This window comes from Protomyctophum parallelum (assembly GCF_964188405.1).
Source record: "Protomyctophum parallelum genome assembly, chromosome: 23".
In the NCBI taxonomy this organism is placed as follows: domain Eukaryota; kingdom Metazoa; phylum Chordata; class Actinopteri; order Myctophiformes; family Myctophidae; genus Protomyctophum; species Protomyctophum parallelum.
In genome coordinates, this window is record NC_139715.1 from 18,935,351 (window position 1) to 18,960,412 (window position 25,062).

At 43.0% G+C, this 25,062-nt stretch overlaps 1 protein-coding gene across 2 annotated transcripts in view; it reads left to right on the top strand.

Moving 5' to 3' along the window:
• The first annotated feature begins 8,741 nt into the window (after positions 1-8,741).
• Positions 8,742-25,062, top strand: part of LOC310854274 (uncharacterized protein) — a 57,824-nt gene continuing 41,503 nt past the window's right edge. The window contains exons 1-6 of one of the 2 annotated variants that reach the window (XM_083758869.1): positions 8,742-9,055; positions 9,333-9,501; positions 11,963-12,537; positions 21,026-21,046; positions 23,042-23,104; positions 24,301-24,354. In XM_083758869.1, coding sequence (XP_083614995.1) covers positions 9,336-9,501; positions 11,963-12,537; positions 21,026-21,046; positions 23,042-23,104; positions 24,301-24,354 — 879 coding nt within the window. In that variant the 5' untranslated portion in view covers positions 8,742-9,055; positions 9,333-9,335. Of the gene's footprint in view, positions 9,056-9,325; positions 9,502-11,962; positions 12,538-21,025; positions 21,047-23,041; positions 23,105-24,300; positions 24,355-25,062 lie in introns of both variants that reach the window. The other variant, XM_083758870.1, reaches the window with a different exon arrangement.

The window sequence follows — 25,062 nt, forward strand, 5'->3', positions numbered from 1 at the left end:
GAGGGTTCATAATGTAAAAGTAAGTCAGAGGTGTATTTTATTTTTGGCCCTAAACCACTGAGTGATTTAAGACCATGCACCACCAATATTTTTTAATCAATTCTGCGGCTTACAGGGAGCCAGTACCAAGACCTGAGAATTGGTGTCATGTGTTCAGCTTTCTTAGTTCTATAATGTAGATATAGAGCTCTAGCAGCAGCTGCTTTCGGAATGAGCTGTATGTAGTGTCTCGTAGACATTTTGGCAGACCTGATAGTCTTGTTTGGACATGAATCCTCCCATTTCTATATTTTAAAGATAGCAATAGGCTGACTTTGGTATTGACTTAATGTGGATATTAAAATGCTGATCCGAATCCGTAATTTACATCAAGAATTCCGGTTTGGACTTGAGCATTCATAGACCTGGAGTCAAGGTGAGCAGCCGTTCTTCCAAGTACACTTCAAGTCACTCTGTGAGATATTTGAGTGTTGTCCATATAATTATGGTACATTATTTTCTTATTTTGGAATAATTTACCCCTAGGCATATTAAGGAAATATATCTTATGTACTGAACTAGCAGCTGAAACATGCAGTGCTGCTGCCGATAGCAACATCTATGACAGGTTTAGTGTTTGGTTCTTATGTCAGGAGGCACCCAAAATAGTTCAGCGGCTCTGGACGAAATCAGACCATACAATTTGGGGTGCAACAATGAAAACGTATCATCTTGACCATAGGGTAATGGCTATGGTGCTAGTCATACACTGTCCTTAGCGTGGATGATTTTTACAATGTTAGGTTCGTTTGCTGACTCCCCAGTAGGCTAAGGATGCTGTGTCCCATTAGAGATGAATCATGTCAAAGTTAATAGGTGTCAGGTGGATGCTTGTTGAGGCAGTGTGTAGCTAGCATAGGTGACGATACGGTTTGATCCATGTTCAGAGTGGTTGCAGAGCATGGTGTTGAGCATTCAGGGCACTATGATTGACCTAACGTTAATTTAAAAAAAAGCCTCTTCACTATAGGAAGTGTCCACTTCATATCGAATGAAAAATGTCATCTCACCATACCCTTTACCCTTCCTCTGACATTTTAATTAGATTCTCCTCCTAAATAGCACAAAGAGAGATTCATTTGTAACTTTCTGTTTATTTGTACGTGACCAAAAAATAACAACACAAAACACAATGTGTGAATAAAGTACAAATAAGTGACTCTTTTCTGACAGAGGGTGTATACAGACATTTTTGTTTTCTGGGTATAATGGTCTATTTACATTTTGGACCAAAATGTGTTCCATGCTTTGGATGCTCTAGGCTCAGCAGGCTGTATGAGTACTGTAGATTGATTCCATATTAAACATTCCAGAGATGGTTTTGTCTTGTAGTCGATAAAACATATTCTCTGAAGTTATGTTTCATTTAATCTCAGAGGCATTGCGCTCTTGCAGTTTACCTCAAAAGCTGCTGGCATTTTGCTCTCAGTAGAATAATTGCTTTTATCTCATTAATCAATACCAAAGTAAAATCACTAGATGTAAACTAAACAAGCACAACAGTTAGCTATACTTCTTGTGTATGCATTTTTGTTTCGTCATTTTCAATTGAAATATATATCCTGTATTTTAAATAGCACAATAGCAAACCGCCATTTTTTCCCCTTTTTTTCGAAGAGATTTAACAAGCCGTGGCTTCTCTATTACCCACAGATGGCAATCTGCATGCATGCCATGTACATCTTTGCTAGTCTGTATTTGTCTGAGAAAACATTGCACATAGTTCAGCTGAGCATCATTAACATGTCAGAAATGTAGAGTCTTGACGAATGATTCCCTTGACACTGGTTAGTGCTGTTTGGTGCTTTGTGGTATCCATCCTTTGTTGTGTCGGTAGGGGTGGTGAAGTTTTGGGAAAAGCACAAGATGATCAATGCAACAACACAACACAGAATGAGTCCCAGACCTGGCTGCTTATTTTAGCTCTTGCCTTGTCATGCTGAGTCGTATGAGATTTTGTTTGGGATCGCAGGAAAACTGATCCACAAAAAATAAGTTTGGTCTTCATTCATTCAACGACTGGTTCGAAGCAAAGGAAAGATTTAACTCAGAATTCATATATATTTCTATTGTAGTACAGGGGTTTTCAACTGATTGTGAACCAGGGACCACCACCTTGACTAAGAATTAACCTGGGGACCACTGTTGTGTTGCAATGGGATATGGGCTAAGATTAGTGCTTTTGTAAGTGTAACACTTGCTATGGAAGTACTGACACGTGTGGCCCTATCTTGGGCGTGCCTTAACCTTTATCCCTACACTTCTTTGCCATATTTTACTATCTTGAAAAACATTTTAAAATAGTTCAACTAGCCGATCTACATCCACACATTATGATCTTGTAACTGGTAGGCTACACTTACCCTTCTTGAGATTCTTTCAAGAAAAGAGATTATTTTCTGTGGAATTTCTTAACCTCAGACTTCCCTGTAATTCTGATAACATTGACGGCGACGCACTTCCACGGAACAGTGCACAAAAGTTAGTGCACTGTTCCGTGGGAAGAGAATACAAAATCTTCACTTTCCTACATTACTAGTAAATGCATGGTCAGGGTCCATGGACCACCTGTTGAAAACCCCTGTTGTGGTAGAACACTGCAGGAATTGGTTATGATGGTAAATGAAACGTGTGAAAATGTGGAAATAACAATTTACAACACAATGCGCATGGCAGCCACTACAAGACAAACGGCAATGTGCAAATGACAATGTCAACCTTCAGTTAGCTGTATGAGCTTGTAGATCGGCTATTTTCAAGTGTAAAATCAGTCATTACGACGACATCAAGGTCCGCCATTCCGCCAAAATACATATTAGTCTACTAAATCAACTGTAGATTAAGATTTAGTCGACTAAAATCTTATGATATTTAGACTTACTATAGACTGATCAGCACTAGGGATGCCACAAAGTGACCATCAGCCAAATCGAATAGTCGACAGCTCTGCCGATTAATAATCGATTAATTGAACCCACCCCCCCAATTTTTTTTTTTTTAATCAATATCAGATAAAACTTTTAAGATTTGATATTATGCACATGCCATGGTCACATAACCATTATATGTTGAGTGCATGCTTTGATGGTTACAGTTTTATAATCAGTTTTGATGAGTAAACCTTTGTGGAGATCTTCTGTGGATGCTAGTTACTGCCATTCAGGATGGAAAATGAAATCCATTTGGATTTGGGGAGAAGTAGTTTCATAAGGGGCTGGTATGAAGTACTTGATATAAAGAGAACATGTTCAGTTCACTAGTCTACACTCTACTCTACACCTGCCTTCATTTCATCTGATTGTCTGTCTGGCAGGCACTTAACAAGCGATCGTTAACTGTGTCTGAGAGAGACAGCTCAACTTGATTTATACTTATAAGTTATATTCTCCACTCTGATGAAGGTTTGGACTTGAAGATGATGAATGTTCGATATATCATGCAGCCTTACTTATTAGCCTATATTTTGGCTATTAAAAGAAAAAAATCTGAAAATCGATTAATCGGTGGCATCCCTAATCAGCACCAGATTATTTGTGAAGTCACTCAGACTTCTCGAGTACCCACACACTTACGCCTATGCAGTATGCAGTGGTGTAAAAAGTAACTAAACTAAGTACATTTACTTAAGTACAATTCTGAGGCATTTTTACTTGACTTTTCAGTACTTTTACTTCTACTCCACTACATCTCAAAGGGAAAATGTTTACTTTTACTCCACTATGTTTATTTGAAAACATTTGTTACTAGTAACTTTGTACATTTGGATTATTATTATGACAAAACATAGGCTACAGTAACCACTTCAGCCCTATTCATTACTATGGAGGTAGATATGTTCAGCCATTTGAAAATAGCCGATCTACAAGCTCACAATGCGTCTGTGATGTGACGCATTGTGAGCTTGTCAAAAGATTTTTAGACATTTGAAAACTTGAAATGGGACATTCAGTATTGTTACTATTTACTTAAGTAAAGTAATTTTCCCAACACTGCCTATGCCTAGTACAGTTAATGCAATGCTACATATCTAGAGTCCTATTGTGACTCTTACACAGCCTTGGTATGCCACTGGGCTTTGCGGAGATAATTGTGCTCAGCGACGCATCCCTTTCTCGCTAAAGCTGCTATCCGAGAGTTATTGCCAGGTGCTTGAGAAGTGTCTGGACTACATTTGCTACTGCCTCTAGTAGAGACAGTAGTGGACGCTTTTTCATGATTGGCTGCCTCATCTCTAGTCTGCCTCTAAGCCAATGGGAGACCTACCCATAAAACCCATACTCTGAACGCCGCAACGTGAAGCCGTGAGCTGAGGCAGAGGCTGCGGCACATGAACTGATTATACTGTAGAGGTTCATAAACAAGATAGAGCTTTCTGAACCTGGCAGTTATGATTGAGTCATTCTTGTTTCTATCTGTTTATACAATTTAACTAGCAGCCTACATCTGCAGCGGTTGGAGGTGGTCTCCCAACTCATCCGTTGAGAAATGTAGACCTTGACTTTAGGTAAGACCCATACTGGTTGACAGCTAACGCTGCCCAAATCTCATAAGCCCAATATCACCCCTGAACAAGCAGAGATAGGTAGATATTTGGGGCCCTATTTTCGTCGTTGCCTTACCCCTTATCCCTAAACGTCTACTCACAACGGGTCGATGTAGATCGGCTATTTGAAGTATTTTAAAATAAATATTAAATATTTTTAAATAATATTATAAAAGGATAGCCCGAATACCAACAAAGTCACCCTTTTACCAACTCTCTCCGGGCGTACAGCCGGCGGAACTGGTCAGCCTGGTATTCCTAAGTATATTTCTTTCCTAAGTAAATTATGCTTAAACGGTTAAACCTAACCTTAACCTCAGTAAAACGGTGGCAAAACCAAACCCTAATCCTAACCTTATAAAGTAAAACAAACTAAAGAATACAAGAACAGCCGCACAGAGCTTTCGTTGTGAGGCCAGCGAAAATAAATGAGTGCAAGATGGATTATGGGCAAGTGGACATGTGGACAACTGATGGATTGCAGCTTTAACAGGGTGCAATGCACTAGAAGTCACAAACATTTTTTATTTTTATTTTCAAATGTGTACATGTTTTCACACTAAAAGCATGGTCTAAGAAGAAGTGTTATGTAGGAAGACATTTCAACTGGTCTAACCCACAACAAACACCCTGGCTGGCTCTTACACTCCACTCCAAAGAAAATACCACATGTGCCTTTTGCACTGTGCACCACAATGTTGCTTATTATTGTCCCAGATACATTATATTTCAGCGGCTTTTTCAGAATCTCTCGGGACAGCTTGTCAGCAGACAACCTTTAACCTCCCACAGACACTCCATTCAGGAAACACAGTTTTCCTCCAGCAAAACATGTTTTTGGCAGCACTTCAAAGGTGAATATATATAGATCCTGTTAATTAGCGAGAGATTGCAAGGTTTGGCATGGGCTGTTAGTGCCGGCTCACAGCACAATACGGAAAACACATTAAAGTGGTACCAGGTCAAACACTGTATTATAGCTATGGAGTTGCAAATAATGTTGGTTATACAGTAGAGGCCACTGGGCACAGCTCACCTCTGGTGCTGGTGGTAATTGTAAATACTGTGCATGGCTTTCAAAAGAAAAAAATGACAAGGCATTTCAGTTTGCAGATGAAAGAGTCCTTTGTTGAAGCCAACTTAGCGTGCATGTTGTGGCACACAGAGGTCATCATAAGGTTTTCAGGGTTTGCTTTGGCCTCACAGGGTGCCAGGTATAGGCAAGGTTTGTTTGCCATAAAGAACAACTGAATGACTGCAAGTCTAAAGATATTCACAGAAATGATTTGTCCAGACACTATAAACCCCATCTCTTACACACTGTACACAGCTCGCAGGGTAAACAAAAACACTGCAAGATTATTTGCACATTTATTTGTTAATTTAAGTCTGAGTTACAAATGGATAAAAACACAGAAAGTTTTACTGTGTACCGCAACTGTCAGCTCTCCTTTAGATCAGAATGTTATGGAAACTTGTCGGGACAAAGGTAAGCTACAGGTTTTTTGCTTTTGTTGCTAGGGGTAATCTTATGGAATTATAAGAGCATGATGGAAGAAGTGGATAATGGAGATGGTTAGTCATTCATGTCGCTCACGTCTGCAGAGCTGTAACTTCATATTCAAGCAACATGCATTATCTTGTGAAAACAGTGGTTAGGCTTAATTTCACAGGAAAGGTACCAGGAAGGGAGTGGGGGGGGGGGGGGGGGGGGGTCCAGGGTGGGAGCCTGGGAGGGGAGTATCAAACGGGTAGGTGATGGCTTCCACGATGCCATAAAATGAAGAGTATTTCCGTGGGATTTATTTTTGTACTTTGTTTTATGACACCCATCTGTTGGCAAGACCACTATTAAGAAAATAACACCTCAGGATGCAAACTAAACCCTGCCCACATCACGAACATCTCTTGTCTTGTCCTACGTCTCTCCATTCCTGAGAAATGACCAGTCATCATGACCGTGACCTTGACGTTGACACTCACCCAAAGGTTACTCATGTCTTCAGGGCAGCATACTGATCATTCCCACACAACGTACGTCGTCCGTCGTTCTGGGATTTCGCTGTCTCTCCAAGTTTCATGAAAATCGAGTTGAGTTATACACAAACACACCCTGCTAATGCTATGTATTGCAATACATAGCATAAAAATGCAATCAATATTTCCATATTACAAGAGGTTGAACTAATTGTGGTAGAGAAGTGCACAGTACACACGTCACCCTCAAGGTGTTGATTGTTATACTGCTGGACGCTTTGCAACCTGTCTATCAAATGCCATGAACACGCCAGGAAATAGAGGAAGAACATCCAAGCCAAAGGCATTTTCTGTTCAATTTGTCGGGATTGGGACATCTGGGTTTTTATCAGGTCCATGCACATCGCATCATTTTAACTGTCTTGACAATGACTTTATTGCCTCGCTCACATTTCATAGGAACATAATTTAGACGTTCAGCATACTGTGTGTCTTAAGAGCTAATGACTGTGACTTAGTGTATGTTCAGCTAAACACCTTATTGTAATGCTCTCCTTTGTCATGAATTACACGAGCAAAGAAACCGTTTGATGTATTTGTGATAATAGCTCATCAAAGCAGGTGCTTTCACAACAGAGGGCCCACAGTCAACTACTACAAATCCTCATGTATAAAGTAGTTCTAAAACTAATACTATATAAAAGTGACAGTGATAATTCCCACAGGATAAGTACGTGCCGTGTTATCTCTACTTCACTACAAGAAGAGGTTGGGAACACAGCCAAGTTTAAGGAGGTCCATCTTTCAGGGCAACATTCTTGGGTGACAGCCCGCCTGTGGTCGCGTTATGCCTCTGAGTGTGGAATACAGTCGACTATAAAAACACGCACATGTCATTCTTGCACCAGAGCTTTACAGTAGCAGACGGAGAGGGACCATATGGGCTTTTGAATTGCTCTGATCCAGGGCCAGGGTCATATCAAATAATCTTGATTCACATATTTTAAACTCACGAGTCCTAAAGAGAGATAAAAGACTGATATGGTTTAACCATACAGCCACATATATATATAATTATGTGTATGTATGTGTGTGTGTGTATATATATATATAATAATTATTATACTTTGTTTTACCAACAGCGAAGATTGCCGATCTACAAGCTCATAATGTGTCACAATGCAATAAGCTTGTAGATCTGCTATTTCTGACAGATGTTAACCTATTTTCTGCCAAATATTCTACTATAGTCTACTTTTCCCAAAATGTTTGTCTATGTTTGCCAATTTTTATATGTCCAGAATAGGGACTCTAGCGTTCATGTGGTTCAATAAGAATCAGAAACAGGTTTATTCACCACCTGCCTGTACATTTACTGCAACTACAGGTGTGATTCAATTCAGAAGAAGCAAAATGACCTATTTGAGTAGTTAAAGAATGTTAATTAACTCGGATTGCAATGTCTAATAGACCTGTTTTGGTGCCACTATACCCAACACCTGTTCTGACTGTAATTCAAACATGATTCCATTCAGCAGATGTGAGAAAGTCATCCCAAAGACCACAAAAAAAGAACGTACTATTGTAAATCAAAGATGAAATCAATATTTCTTTGTCTCTAGGGAATGTGTGTTTAATGTTGTGAGACTGCAGTATTTGATTTCCCAGGTGAATATTGGGTACACTAGCTGCTTCGCAGCTTCGCTGGGTGTTTGCCTTCAGGTATTCATTCTCCAGACGCCCTCTCCCAAAGGTTCATAGACCTTTCTGAAGGAGAGACACCTGGAAAGCCATTTCCCTGCACTGTAGCATAAGATACTTCCCGTTTACTGTAATGTGAGGAGAACTGAACTGGAGATTGCCCAGGTTCTATCTCTGCAAGGCTGGGACCGAACTAAGCTGCCAGGGCATCAGGCAAGAACCAACAAAGCCCTGTTATGTGATCTCAACTTTGTTGTCATAGTTATAATAAGAATAATTACCATGACAGCCTGGAGCTGCACTTTTATACATCTGTTTTTACAAAGCAGAGTTAACTAAATAAGAATGACATTCCTCTAAAAACATTGGTGGGTCTGTCATAAAGCTGTTCCACCCTCTCCTCTCTTGGAATCAAGGAGTGTCTGTCTCTGGCCATCCCTCCCAGCTACTCCTCCTTAAAATGGAAGTCGGAGGGTTTGAAAGAAGGCTGTTCCGTCCCTCATTCATTTTACCTAAGGATGTGTTCCATTGAAGTTCGCTCGAGGAGTCCTGTGTGAGTCAGAACAGAACACAGACGCTGTGTTACGTCACATTGGTACTGCTGGACCCAATACCGAGTCGACATACTTGCCTTGGCCTGCGGACTCGTCACTGAGGAGGCGGTACCACTTGATGCTCACGATAGTGGATATCTACTCTGAACGCATTTTGCAAACTTTTCATTTGCAAATCAGTGTCCAGCCGCTTGGGATAATCTAGGACTGAGAGCCCTGAGTCAGCAGAGCTGCATGGTGAGTTGCCACACACGTTCTCCATGAACGAGACATGTTTCAATCTCACACGCGTGTTCTAGCTTGTCATTTGAATGTGTTTCTGCATGTTACAGTATTAAAATGTCATGACCTTTTCAACCTCTCTCCTGCTCTCTGTCTCCCTCTCTCCTGCTCTCTCTCTCTCTCTGTCTCTCTCTCTCCTGCTCTTCTGCTCTCTCTCTCTGTGTCTCTGTCTCCCTCTCTCCTGCTCTCTCTCTCTCTCTCTCTCTCTCTCTCTCTCTCAGGGCAGTAGTGTATAGGCCATGTCCCCCCCGCTGTGCTGGTTGCTGTTGTTGCTGCTGCTGTGTAACGCACAGCGTCTTCAGGCCCAGGACTATGAAGAGGATTACGAGGAAGAGGTTGTGGACACCAGGAGGAAGAACAATAAGCATCATACGGCCAACCTAATACCCAAAAATGCCCAAAAATGTAAGTACAGTGTGAAGGCCTGAAGGAGTTCCTCTAGGAGCATTCCTGTAGCATCACACACCTACAGTATGCTGCAGGCATCAGAGAAATGGTTTAATGGTCTTAACCCAATTTGACCTGAGATCAGATTCAAAAAATGTCTTCTACTGTACATCCTGACAGTTTTTTTTTATTTGTCAATAGCTAAAGCATAACATAATGCTAACACCAAAAGGGGTTCCTGCCCAAAATGGGTTTAAATCTTCTTATAGAATCCACCTCCAACCTTGAGGTGTGCATAGTTGAGCTCCATGGCCCAAAACTGACCTACATGACCTTGAGCTTTGATCACCAAGTTGCACCATATGTTAGATACCGAGTTAGAGATCTATGAAGTTTCAAGGCGCTGTGTTGTGATTTTGACACAATGTGATACAATGTGTTGAGCCGTTTCGGGCAGAGCGACGTACAGACAAGAGAGCGTCATAACAGTTTCAGAATCGTTTTGCAGGTCGACCTACAAAAATCCTCACTTTTTCTGATGTGAGGCTGAAGTGTTTTAAGTCTGAAAGTTTAAGTCTGCTGTTTTGGAACAAATGTTCTGGTGCACTGCAGGGTGCAGGTGAAAAAAGAAGTAGAACAAAAATATGCAACAGTCAATGAAGAAGCCGCTGGAGGATGTAATTCATTTGGAGTGATCACATCTCCATTCATCAACACCATCCGTCTTTTTGGGATCGTTTCATGCTCTGCTACCTATAAACGTTTTATTCCTTGAGAACTCTCCGTGTCCTCAGGCACATTCTCAATATGACACATCACTGTGAAAATAAATGTGAATTACCCTCAGCCCATTACATCCACATGCCCCCCCCCCCCTACCGCCCTACCGCACTGCACACAGGTTCAGTTACTTTTATGTCAGCGTACAGTTGAATGTCAGATTTGTGATCTTGGGTGTCTTGGGTTCACGGTTCATGCTGATCTGACCCCTGCCTACAGCCTTATCTGTAAATCACCTCAGACTCTTTTGAAGGCGGTAAAATCTCTTCACCTCCTCCCAGGCTCTGAACCACAGCTTTGCTCCCACTGAGGCACGTTTGGTTGCGTGTCACGTTTTTGTCTTTAGCTTGACCCTTTGGAACAACTTAACACCAAACCCTTTGATATGCCTTACTGTTTTGGTTATGCAGCATTGAACTTTGACATGGTCTGGTTTTCTTTTGAACCACAAAGCAGCTACTTTGAAAGCTGCCAGGATGATGCTCCGGGGGCCGTAGCTCTTAAAGCATGCACGTGTGACCTCCTTTTTGGTCTTACCTCTTAATATGAATGACTTCAGACAGCCTTTGCAAAGCCAAGGATCAGTAACATCATACAGAATCTGAGGGAAAAGATCTCCTACCCCACAGAGGTGGATAGTAGGTACAGTATATGCTGGCATATGCAATTGTATGCCAGCAGTGAACAATCATTCAAATGCTTGATCATTCAAGCACTTAACACTTTTTTGCCCAGGAATCTTTCAGAATCTTTTCCCCCCAAAACCGGGAGGTATAATGTTCCATTACTACCTCTCGCTACCTCGTCTGATCTCTCTCTAGAAGCGTTAATAATCAAAACGAGATGCTTGATTAAGTCAGAAATGAGGACAGAACATTGGCGTTCTGATCAAAACCATGGAGAGCAACATAGATTTCGAGATCATAGACAGTTTTGTCGGGCCATAAACAAGGAAGTGAACGGCTGCGCACATGCACGAAATGCATCATTACAATCTACCTAACCTTGTGTCAGACTATCTACACCATAGCTATCCACCTCGGAGGAAAGTGTGGTAAGACAGGCAGTGTCGGTAGGCTAATCGGAGGCAGGTGGGCCGTTACCATGTCTAGAGTCGGACGTAGAGTGTAATCATGCGCGCGAAGTCGCGAAATATGTCAGAGAGCGCTGCACAAGGCGTTGCCTAGCAACAGTCCTGTAAAAAAATATATTTTAGTGATCCGGTTTTATATCATAAAAAAAGACCTTAAGACGTCCTCAGATGTCATGGGCCTCCTACTCCCCTTTGAAGCTGGGAGAGCTGATCGCTGTCTCAACAATTATGGTGCCTGTTCAGCGGGGAGCAGAACTAGAAGGGATATTATGTTGCTCCACATGCGTGACGTCCCCCGCTGAAACTCCTTACCGTCACGTGTCCCGAGGCTGTTGTTGTCTACAGTACACCCGTAACAAGACCAAACATAGGGGACATCAATGGCTACAGACAGTACATGGGGGAATTGAGAATTGACATAACTTTGGGAGATATTATTTGCCATTAGAGTACCGGTAGCATAGTCAAGTAGCAGAATAGAATAGCACAGTGACTGTGACTTGACCATCCCTCCATCCATCCAGCGACCCTTCCATCCATCCATCCTGTAGCTGTGACTTGTGTCACAGTAAATGCTAACGTGCGAATGTCCTCTTTCCACTCCAGCGCCCGGCGAGGAAAACTGCAGCTTGGAGCTGGCCTTTCTGATCGACAGCTCGGAGAGCGCCAAGGACAACCACGCCCAGGAGAAGCGCTTCGTGGCGGACGTGGTGGACCGGCTGCAGGGCCTGCGGCTGCAGACGGGCCGCGGCCTCCTGTCGCGCTCGGCGCTGCTGCAGTACAGCAGCCACGTGATCGTGGAGCAGACCTTCAAGCAGTGGCAGGGCGTCGACCACTTCAAGGCGCGCATCGCGCCCATCATCTACATCGGCCACGGCACCTACACCACCTACGCCATCACCAACCTCACACGCCTCTACCTGGAGGAGTCGGGTCCCAGCAGCATCAAGGTGGCCGTGCTGCTGTTTGACGGCGTGTCCCACCCCAGGAACCCGGACATCTTCACCGCCGTGGCCGACGCCAAGAACCAGGGCGTTCGTTTCTTCACCGTGGGCATCACGCCGGAGGCCAAGGAGGCCTCCAACATGGCCCAGCTGAGGCTGATTGCTAGTGCGCCGGCGACACGCTACCTCCACAACCTGCAGGACCGCGGCATCGTGGAGAAAGTCATCAAAGAGATTGTGAGTACAAATGGAGACGCTGAACTTGCTTTGATCCGCACATTTTTATGGGTCCCTTCTATTTTTCGTTTCCTACATTTTGGTTTTAATAATCATTTCAAAGCATTTTCAAAAAACATTCCTCAAAAATTCATGAATTAAAATGACAATCCAATGATCGTTTTAGTCATTTCATGAAGAAATCAAAGAAAAATCTAAGAAATTCCATAAATTAGAAAACAACATTTCTCTTTTGGATCACGGGCTAAAAAGTTTGGGTACCACTGCTCACAATCTGTTTGAAAGTTGCAGTGGGTGAATTTAGATGCTGACTCAGCTCTTCAGCTCTTTCCTGCACATAGATTAGTACAAGGTACATTTCAAATGTGATCAGTCTCCCCCCTCTCCTAGAAGTTGTAAATGAATCATTAGAATTCTGACAGAGGGCCAGTGCAATACAAATGTGTCATTTTATTTAAACTTTAAAGGTCTGCTGTAGTTTTTGTAATTAGGTTTTCTGAGCTCAATTGCACCCAAAAAAAACTGAACTTTGAACATTCAATAGCTTTTCTGTGGTGTAGGGTTTTCTGAATAATTAGGCTCAAACAAGTGCTCTGATTTGCCTGTGGACTGTGATGTAACAGTCCACAAATCCCATATAAGACATAACAATTTGCCAGCAGATGTCACTGTTGAGGGATTTTGTCTGTTTTCATTGCAGCTGAAAAGGCTTCAGAACACAGAGAAAGCCCCCAGACCACAGAGAATCCACTGAATGTTCAAAGTTCAGGTTGTTTGGGTGTAATTGAGGTCATAAAACCTAAAAGAAAAAAGAAAAATAAATGAAAACTAGAAAACGTGCCCCTCGGGGAGTCGGGGCACAGGTCTCCACCAGGGCAGGTCAGGTTGTGGCCTCCTGGTGGCGCTATAATAGGGCAATGTGAAAAGGGTGGGATATATTCCTCAGCCTAGTAGGAAAGTACGTGAAAGATTCCATGTAAATTGCACATTGCGTTCATGATTTTTTAAAACTTTGCCGATGTTAGCAAATTATGATGGAATCTGAAATATCGGACAGATCCGTCTTGAACACGTGACTATAGAGATAGTGTGTAAAGTAATATAAAAAAGAATGTTTTTCAAAAGTCGTCCTCCTGGTGGCGCTATAACAGGCCGTTTTGGAATATTTGGGGCAGAGGTTCATCGTTGGCATGCAGGGAGTGTGTGTGCAAAATGTGGCATCAGCCAGGTTAACGGTGCCACGCTGGTAACAGACGGACGGACGGACACAAGCACTCACACACACACACACACACGGACGGACGAAGTGCAAAAGATACTCTCTCCCCATGCCTTCAGCTGGTGGAGACAATGAATGTCATGAAACCTTTAAAGTCAAGTTACAGTTTGATTTACAGAATTCTGTAATGTTCCGCTAAATTGGAAAGTATGTATTCAGACATGACAGCTGAACAATACATCAAAAGGCGTTTTGGTCAATTAGAAATGATGCATGTATTCATTTTTTTAGTGCACTCAGCTTGTGTGTTATGGCTCCCAGTTGTGAGATTTGCATGCACAGCTTTCTGTAAAAGTTACAATGTTCTGTACTTAATTCTACTTGAATACCGTAAAATGCAAGATGCCTGATAATTGTTTACTGCTGGCGACGGCAGTGAATTCACATCAGAAGGCAGCTTTTTTTTTTAGAAATGCCAAAAAAGAAAAGCAGGCAGAGCTGAGCCAAATGAACCAAATTAACAGTTTCCGTGCCGCGAATGGATTACTCCAGGTTAATGTCGCTGCCGTATCGGACATACCCGCCTTTTGTTTTATGTGTTTAATCCGCCGTAATGTAATGAATCAAAAGAAAATCCGTCTTCGTCGCGGAGTATGAGACTGGATGGCTTCGCTGTGATGACGAAACCGGAAATCGTCACATGCTGTGGGCTGCTAGGGCTTCTGGGAAATTGAGGCCAATGGAAATGCATTGGGTGCAACGCCTCATTGAGACGAGTCTTGTGTGCGTCTTCCGGGTGCATCCGGGTGGTGGATGCGACACTCGGATCATAACAAACCACGGGACCTTTTTTCGCTGGATTTTCGCGGATTAAAAGCCCAAATAATCAGCGTATGCTCTAAAGGTAATACAACAATCTCGGCAGTGAAAGGGGGTTGATTAAAATGCGTGTTAAACGTAAAAAACAGTCAAACTGTTAAAAACAACTCCCGACCATGCAAATCAGGTCGACACTTCCTCCCAGTGACGTGTGTAAAAAAAAAACAGTGGTGGAAAGTAACTAATTACATTTAAGGTAAATTTAAGGATTTTTAGCGGCGTTTCTCAATCGGTTTTCCGATAAACGCGTCCAGTGTGCAACCACCTTTACTCTCAAGTACTGTACTTAAGTACAATATTTTGGTATTTGTACTTTACTTGATTATAGTTACTTTATATTTTACTATGTAGATTTTGGATATTATTACAAAACACTTCAGCCCCATATACATTTCGGCCATTTGAAAATAGACGATCTACAAACTCACAATGTGTCGCGATACGACGCATTGTGAGCTTGTAGATATGCTATTTTCAAAAGATTTGTAATACATTTGAAAACCTGTGAAATTGGACATTCTGCATAATGAGTACTTTCTACTAGTGTACTTTAAATGCATTTCGATAACAATACTTTTGTGCTTTTACTTGAGTAAATGTTGAATTCCGGACTGGTATATACTACTATACAGTATATACTTTTACTTAAGTAAAACAAATTAGTACATTTTCCCCACCAAAAACCTCCTACCGGAGCTGACTAACTCCTGGCGTTTCAGCGACTGCACCTGCCACCTGTTACAATAAAAAACAGTGGATCCGGTCGTCTTTTGTCATCACATACGTGTGATAATAACAACCGTGTTAAACAGAAACATTATCACCCTGGAAACCGCTCTGTAATCAGCCCTTGGCTTATAAAAATGTAATAAACGACTGTTTTGATTTGGCCTCGCACATGGGGGGGTCTTTGTGTGCCGTTTGGATAGTTAGATTACCATTAAGTACTTTGCTTCTTCTTACACTCTTGCAAATTGTTTTCCTTGACTTGGTTGATTGGGGCGATTGTCAGAAAGCCTCCGGTCTGTTTCCAGTCAGACACAATTAGAACACATGTTACACATGCACAGCGACCTCCAGTGTGTTGCTACGGAGCTCCGTCCACAGTGACCGCTCACATCTGCTCGGCATTTGAAGAAGCTTTTGTGGGAAATTCGCGGGTGCAGTCGGGAGAGAGAGAGAGAGAGGGAGAAGGAAGCCCTGCAAGACCATGCATGCACGTCAACGAGCTCCATGCACGCCACTCTTGTCTGTTGACGCAGGTGGTAGACATAAGAAAACACCGTAAATAAAACCGTCCCTGCATGTGGGATCCAGTATACCTATATTTGCCCGCCAAGCGAGGCCTCTGAACGTTGATTATTTGGCCGGGCAGTCTCTTATACGAGCTGCGACCTTGTCTTGGGCTTGCATGCAAAGCATCCAGTGGCACCCGGGCCAGCGTTGAAACTTTCATCCCTCTCTCTCTATCTCTCTCTCTCTCTGTGTGTCTCTCATGGCTCAGTATACACAGCAGCCATCTGAAAGTCATATAAGCACGCCTGTCCCGACTCCCTGCGAGTCTTTTATCTCTGGAATGTCTTTCTGTTTTGGGGGGTTTGACCGCGGTGCTCCAGTGGGGGATGAACAGACACTCACGCTGTAAAGTCACTACAGACAGTGGCCTCACACACACATGCGCGCACGCACGTGCGCACACACGCACGCACGCACACAGACACAACCTCCGTCATCATAAATATACTGGATGCTCAGAAAGGCTATCAGACTGACCAGTCCATGTGGTTCGTGTTTAGCCTCAGTGGAATTTTCCTCATTCCGTCTGTTGTACAGAGAGAATGCGGCCGGCTTTCATGTTCAAGTGTATATGAGTGAAAAGCAGGGCCTTGGCAAGATGTTTTTTTTTTTTTTGTTCTGCTGGGAATTTCAGGTTCAGGATGTGCCTGTCAAAGCCTCGGTCACAGAATCACGTTCAGGAGCATACATACTCCTGACTATACGTACATCTATCTTTAAATGCACCACGTCTCTTTACGTCTGTGTCTGTCTGTACGTCTGTCTGTACGTGTGTACGGCTGTAATGCACGTACATGCACGCCCCACCGACTTCAAATTTGACACATGCATTCCACACCCCGACAGGGAGTGCAGTTCACGGTTGTCCAGAACCGCCACAAAAGGCCTCTCTACCCAGGCTCTGGACAGAGCCAGCCAGCTCCATATATGGACCTTTTCACAACATTCCATATTTGGGCATGCCTGACACAGAACTCCATATATAGGAATAAAGGAACACAGAGAGACAGATACAGAAATCTCCATATATGGGCATAAAAGGGACACAGACAGATGGGTGGGACGGGTACTCTGACACAGGTATAACGGGTATGGATCTCCGACTTACATCGTTACTGACTCGGTGCTCTACAGCCGGGCACCGGTCTAGTGTACACTAACTGTATGGATACATATGAATACATACTCCTGTGAGTCTGAAAGTTCAGCGCCCCCCCAGGGACCCCCACACGGAGTTGCACCACTCGGGTGTGATTATTTTTAAACAATAATCTAAATCTACAAAGTAACTAGTAATTAAAGTTTTCAAATAAATGTAGTGGAGTAAAACAATATTTGCCTCTGAGATGTAGTGGACTAAGTAAAAGTATTTGAAATTGAAATTACTCAAGTAAAGTACAAATAACTCGAAATTGTTCTTAAGTACAGTACTTGATAGGATTGTCCTGATCCGATTGGGTGATCGGAAATCGGAGCCGATCACGTCATTTTCAAATGATTGGAATCGGATCGGGAGCCAAAAAACATAATATTGATACTAGGGACATCCCTAGTTGCGAACGCAGTGAGCCACTTACTATGACAGCAAGGGCTGAATGTCTGTGTGTGTGTGTGTGTGTGTCTGTGTGTCTGTGTGTCTGTCCCGCTGTTACACCACCCGCCCGCCACCAGAGGGCGCAGCTGTAGCACACACACACACACACAGGGCGCAGCTGTAGCACACACACACACACACACACACACAGGGCGCAGCTGTAGCACACACACACACACACACACACACAACCACACACACACGAGCTGCGTTCGCTTCCCGCGTTTGCGCGTCTTACTTGTATCAATATCATATACATGTCATTAGACTTGTCATTAGACTGGATATTGTCTGTGATGGCATAAACGTGTTTTCCACCACTGAGTATATACGTACATGTACTGTAACTGTATATGGATGGATATGGCCGTCTAACCTACGGAAACCTGCAGGCCTAGAGCAGTGGGAGTTTAATTGGTTGTTTAAACGGCCGGGTTGTTATGGAGGCCCTCATTTGTAATTGTGGCATGATTAGAGTGCACAGTTACCTCACCAAAGGATACAGTACCTGAGCTTTACAGAGTTGGAGCCGTCAGCTCTCATGGCAAAACGCAAGCTGTCTGTCTGTCTGTCTGTCTGTCTGTCTTTATTGTCTCCACCAGCCGAAGGCATGGGGAGAGTATGTTTTGCACTCCGTCCGTCCGTCCGTGTGTCCGTCCGTCCGTCCGTGACCAGCTAATCTCAGCCACCGTTAACCCAGTCGATGCCAAATTTTGCACACACACTCCCTGGATGCCAACCATGAACCTCTGCCCCAAACTTCCCAGAACGGCCTGTTATAGCGCCACCAGGAGGCCGTTTTGTGCAAAACAAGTTTTTTCACAGTACACCTACAGATTTTGTCCAAACATCACGCAAATTAGTACACAGTCTCTCTAGAGCCATTCAACGAAACGGGTCTTTCAGATTTCTCAGACTCCATCCTGATTGGTTAAGATTGGCTTCCAAAGTTCACAGGAGTGCTCAGTTTCAAACAAAATGCTGCAAATCATGAACACATCGCGTGATTTCCGTGAAATTGTGCACGCATATTCCCACTAGGCCGAGGACGAAATGCCACATGAACAATTTCAACTCAGCCTCAAGGTGGCGCTATAACTGGCCCAAAAGTGTTTTTACCTCTAACTGCACGGATCTGTGGATAACCTGGTGGAGACCTGTGCCCAGAAGGGCACTTTTTCTAGTTTCACTCTGTGCGTGCATGCAAACTTGCGTGCCGTGCGTGCATGCGTGCGTGTGTGTGTGTGTGTGTGTGTGTGCATTCGTAGATAATCAGTCGACTTGTTATGCTGGCAACGCCCATTGGACATGTAATGTAAGACTCTGAACCCCTAATTGCTCCTGATGTGCTGGTTGGTGCCTTGCATGGTTTCCTCCGGCATCGGTGTGTGAATGGGTGAATGTATGTAATGCACAATCTATGTAAAGCGCCTGAATGGCAGTATACAGCCACAGTACCTAATTAAAACAAATTAGATAAATAGTGACACGTTTCTGAATTTGAAAGATAATGACCCCTTCTCTGGGACATGGCCAGGAACTTATAAAAGAAAAATGTCCATATACATAACTGTAATGAATGCCAGCTATGCCATAATGTATTCTGTTGAATTTCCTTTTACTCAGCAATATAAAACTGAAAATAGACAGACTTGTCAACACAGCCTTTAGTTTGAACATTTACGAACTGTGGGTTACTGGGTTCCTCATCCCAGTTCCTCTCGAGTAACAGACTGTAGGCAAACAAGCTGTGACCTAATGACGTGTATGCGCATTGTATATATTCATTCTTTCTCCCATGAGAGAATTTGAGCTCTTTCTCTCCTGTTATTAGCCTAATAGTCTACTAGCCATGCCAGCCCATAGAGCCCCATTGTGAACCCGGATATGTTGAGTACACCATGGTTTTATGTTAAATGTTTAGTATGGGTCCCCAGCATTTAGAAACTACCGGATGCTACCTTGCATATGTTGAGCAACTTTCATAATTGGCATAATATGTGACTAATAATAATAATAATAATAAAACTTTATTTGTATAGCACCTTTCATGACATGAAATGCAGCTCAAAGTGCTTTACAGAACAATGGAGAATAAAAGAAAAGCAAGGCAACGACATTAAAAAACAAGCAGTAATGCAATACAGTGAGGACATGAATAACAAAAAATAAAAGATAAATTAAAAGCAATGTTGTAGAAGTGGGTCTTGAGCTGAGCTTTAAAAATGTCTACAGAGGCTGCCTGACGAAGGTACAGTGGGAGCTTGTTCCATGCCGACGGCCCGTAGAAGCAAAAAGCTGCTTCCCCGTATTTTTTAGTTGCCATTTTCTTAGGCAAAGCGAGCAGGCCAGCAGTGGAAGACCTTAGGGGGCGGTTTGGGACATATTTAGGCAGGCAGTCATGTAGGTAGGAAGGTGCGAGACCATTGAGAGCTTTATAGACAAGTAAAATAATTTTAAAATCAATCCTAAAAACAACCGGAAGCCAGTGCAGTGATGCCAAAACTGGAGTAATATGTTCTCTCATCTTAGTTAAAACTCTGGCTGCTGCATTTTGGACAAGTTGTAATCTGTCAGTTGTTTTCTTAGGCAGTCCTGAAAAAAGTGCATTGCAGTAATCAAGTCGAGAAAAAACAAAGGCGTGGATTAGCGTTTTTGCATCGTCCAAGGACAAATAGGCTCCGATTCGTGATCTTGGTAACATGATTAATGTGTGAATTAAAATTCAATTCAGAATCAATAATAACCCCCAGGTTCTTTACTGTACTGTTACTTTCTACTTTCTACCATTAACAACCTATAGAATTCCAAATTTCATCATGCTTTTTGTAGCATGTGACGTGTCAAACTAGGGGGTTTTCATGATGCTGAATCAATTCCAAGCATTAGTTTTGCATTAGTTTAATCAAAATTAGACTAAAAATATTGACAATTTCGTCAACAAATAAAAACTAGACTGACATTTTAGGAAGCGACTAGTGGACAAGAGATCCAGTATAAGTAAAAGTAAAAGTCATTTTACACTTGGTTGCATGCTGAAAATAGCAGATCTACAAGCTCACAACGTGTCGCGAGCTTGTAGATCTGCTATTTTCAGCTTTGTGAGCTTGTAGATCTGCTATTTTCAGCAAGTGTAAAATGAGCCATTACGACACCGTCAAGGCCCGCCAAAATACATTTTAGTCTACTCAATCAACTGTAGATTTAGTCAACTAAAATCTTATGGTATTTAGTCAACTAAAACTAGCATTCCAGGTGACTAAAATGTCACTAAAACTAAAATCAAAATTTGCCCAGCACCTGGCCTTTTCACTTTGGATGTGTGTGTACTCTAGTTAAGTGCCTTAATGCTGACATACCTAAATGACGCCTATATCTCAAGGCTAAAACATGTTCCATTTCAAAATGAAAGCCCTTGAGCGCTGCATTTTGACTATAGCATCTGACATGATGACATCATCTTCATTTACTCATCTCTTGTGTTTTTTTCATTCCCACAGACTCTACTGGCTGATGAGGGGGTAAGTCTATCTATGTAATATATTGTATAATTGTATAATTGGTGGCCTTTTCACACTTTTCTTGATTTATGATGTATCTGACTCATTCCCCATCTTTGGTCACACCTCTTCAGAGCCCACCTCACCCCCCAGCACTCCTCATTTATTTGCGTCTGTACTTGTTGCTCATCTAGATGGATGCTAGACTGGTAAACCTGATGTATAGGCTACTTAATTGCACAACGGAAATAGCAGACCTTATTATAAATATATGGACGGTGCTGTGGTGCTGTATATTAGGTACTGTGGCACGCAGCTACTGATAAATGCTGATGTGTATGTAATATGCCAACGTACTTTGCACATACAGTACATACATCATACATCTATTTATATTTTCCTATAGTATAAAACTATACTAACAATTTTTTGCGCTTGTTTTTCTCTCTTCTTTCATTTTTTTAATTATTATTATTAGCTATGCTGCTACATTGTGCGAAGGAAGCCAAACGAAAATAAGTGTGACTCTTAAGGCGCATTCATACTCCAGTACAACGTGGTGGTCAGCTATCACCACTGTGGTCAGCTATCACCACTGTGTTCAGCTATCACCACTGTGTTCAGCTATCACCACTGTGGTCAGCTATCACCACTGTGGTCAGCTATCACCACTGTGTTCAGCTATCACCACTGTGGTCAGCTATCACCACTGTGGTCAGCTATCACCACTGTGGTCAGCTATCACCACTGTGGTCAGCTATCACCACTGTGTTCAGCTATCACCACTGTGTTCAGCTATCACCACTGTGGTCAGCTATCACCACTGTGTTCAGCTATCACCACTGTGGTCAGCTATCACCACTGTGTTCAGCTATCACCACTGTGTTCAGCTATCACCACTGTGGTCAGCTATCACCACTGTGTTCAGCTATCACCACTGTGTTCAGCTATCACCACTGTGTTCAGCTATCACCACTGTGGTCAGCTATCACCACTGTGTTCAGCTATCACCACTGTGGTCAGCTATCACCACTGTGGTCAGCTATCACCACTGTGTTCAGCTATCACCACTGTGTTCAGCTATCACCACTGTGTTCAGCTATCACCACTGTGGTCAGCTATCACCACTGTGGTCAGCTATCACCACTGTGGTCAGCTATCACCGCAGATCCCGACACGACACCTCTCTCTGTTTGAACTTTCCGACAGACCTTTCAGGCGGGGGCTATCACCTCGTTCACTGATTGGTCTGGAAGTCGGGTCGGCGGTCCACTTGGTTTTGCAGGCAGAGGCGCAAACAAGCAGAGAGTGTGAGTGTGAGTGTGTGTGTGTGTGTGTGTGTGTGTGTGTGCGCGCGCGCGCGCGTGTGATGGCTGAGCGAGAGAGAGAAACCATGGGGGCGGGGGGGGGGGGGGGGGGGGGGGGGGGGGTTAATGCTTAAGGACATCACCGCGAGTATGAAGGCCTCGACTCATTATGAAGGTGATAGGTGAAGGTGATAACTTATCACCTAGAACTGGAGTATGTATGAGCCTTTATGGGCCATGTGTGCACAAGATGCAACAATAACCTTGAACCTTGACTTATACAAGCTCACAACGTGTCGCGGATGCGATGCTTCGTGAGCTTGTGCAGAATATATGGTCTGCTATTTTCGCTGCACAATGCCATGATCGTGCAACAGCTCACAAATTAGGCTTCATCCAGAATAGATGGAAAGGTTGTTTACGACTTTACGTTGTTCACATTACGCTATGTGCTGTGTATGCTGTTTGCTTTATTTGCTTTCCACAGATCTGAGTTTGTTATTCTCATTATCCAAGCAGATGCTATGTTTGATGTCTACTTGCTCTCCTTGTTACTTTGTTGCACTTACGTATTTTCCTAGCACTCTATTTTCGTATGATACTGTTTGTCGATTAGGGTTCGTGCCATTTACTCTGATCTGGCACAATCCTGTCTGCTAAATGTCTAAAGGAAAACCCAAGTCTGTGCTTTGTTCCCTCGTCTCTCCAGTGTCCCCTCGCTCAGAGTGTGTGTGCGTGCGACAAGGGCGAGAGGGGTCCCCCCGGCTCTGCCGTAAGTATTACCTCACCCCACGTTCCACCGCAGTACATTCCATGGTCAAGAAGATCACATCCCCTCTTGGAAAACCCACACATATTCGTCTGATGCCCCTTAATAGGCATTAGATAGCCTACAGTAGATTGGCCGCCTTGAAGAGGAGCATGGTACAGTGCAGCCGACAAAGGAGCCCTTGATGCAAACAGTGTAGATAATTACATGGTTTTGGGGGGGTGGGGGGGCTGGCGTCCGGGGGGTTTCGCAAATTGTGCGGTTTGTTAAAAAGCACATTTCCCTGGAGCAGTGAGAGTAGCGTGAATGCCTTGCATTCCTCTAACAGAGTTTACTGTGAACAGGCCTTAACACATAATGCAGGACTCTCCAGACCCGCTTGAAAACATTAAGTTATATGGGAAGATTTCGGCGGACGCAAGTGTGTTTTCTGGCGCGGTATGGCGCTAAATAAGATCAAATTAATTGTTTAATCTTCTCAGAGCCCGGCTGTGATGGGAACTTGTTGTATACTGAGAAGGTCACAAAGCAGAACAGGCCTGTGCGGTACTGCTTTGATGTGCTTTCACAGGATGAGTTGGGGTAATTAATGCCATAAAGCTAATGGGCTAAACAGAGACGGATGCTTACATCGTAGACAGCAGCTGCACAATGGTTGGAGCGCTGCTCGTGTGCAAATGAATGCTTTACTGTACACAAGTGGTTTTCAAAATGGGGTGTCTGTGGACCCCCAGGGCTCCTTGAGGTGGTTCTAGGCTAGCTGTTCTGTTAATATAGCATCAAAATGAGTCAACACCACTTTACTTTAAACGTACATACATCGACTATTTCAAACATTTAACAACGCAAATCTTGTAAGTAATATTTTCTGATTGGGGGTTCGCAGTCGAATTTAATTTGGGGGTCCTTGGCATGAAATGGTTTGAGAACCACTGCTGTACAATACTGAATAGGGCTACACACACACACACACACACACACACACACACACACACACACACACACACACACACACACACACACACACACACACACACGTGTCAAAGGTGTATGTAGTGAACAGCTCGTCAATAGAAAATGATTATATAACACCATTTAAAGCATTGCAGCTGCTGTCAATTCATATCCAGTCACACTGCACCGTCTGTATTATGCTTTTCGTTTTACCCTCGACATTATGTCCTCCAACTCTCTTACAGGGCAAGAAGGGTCGTTCCGGGGACGATGGAACCCCCGGTGTAAAAGGAGGCAAGGTACAGTGTTGATTTTGACAGATTTGTTTTTATTTTAGTTTTAGTCATATTCTCTTGAATAGTTTTCATTTAGTTTTATTCACATTTTAGTATTAGTCTAGTTTTAGTCATTTTTGTAGATTAAATCTACAGTTCATTTATTCGACTAAAATGTATTTTGGCGGTCGTAATGACTGATTTTACACTTGCTGAAAATAGCCGATCTACAAGCTCACAACGCGACGCGCTGCCTGTGACACATTGTGAGCTTGTAGATCGGCTATTTTCAGCATGCAACCAAGTGTAAAATGAGTTGACTTATACTGGATCTCTTGATCAATAGTCCCTTCCTTTTTTTTTTTTTTTTTTTTTTGCGGCTTACGCCTTTTATTGATTTTTGAAGGGACAGACAGTAGGCTGACAGGAAACGGGAGAGAGATGGGGGATGACATGCAGTAAAGGCCGTGTCGGGCTCGGGAGTCGAACCCGCGGCACACTGCGACTGGATTACCAGTCAGGTGCCCAGACCGTTACGCCACGGCCTGGGCCAATAGTCCCTTCCTTAACATTTTAGTCTAGTTTTTATTTGTTGACGAAATTGTCAATATATTTAGTCTTAGTGTTAGTTATCATAGCTTATTTTTTATTTATTTAGTTTTAGTTTAGTTAGTTTAGTTTTCATCAGTGAAAAAGGGTAGTCGAACATTTTTTGTCATAGTATTAGTCGAC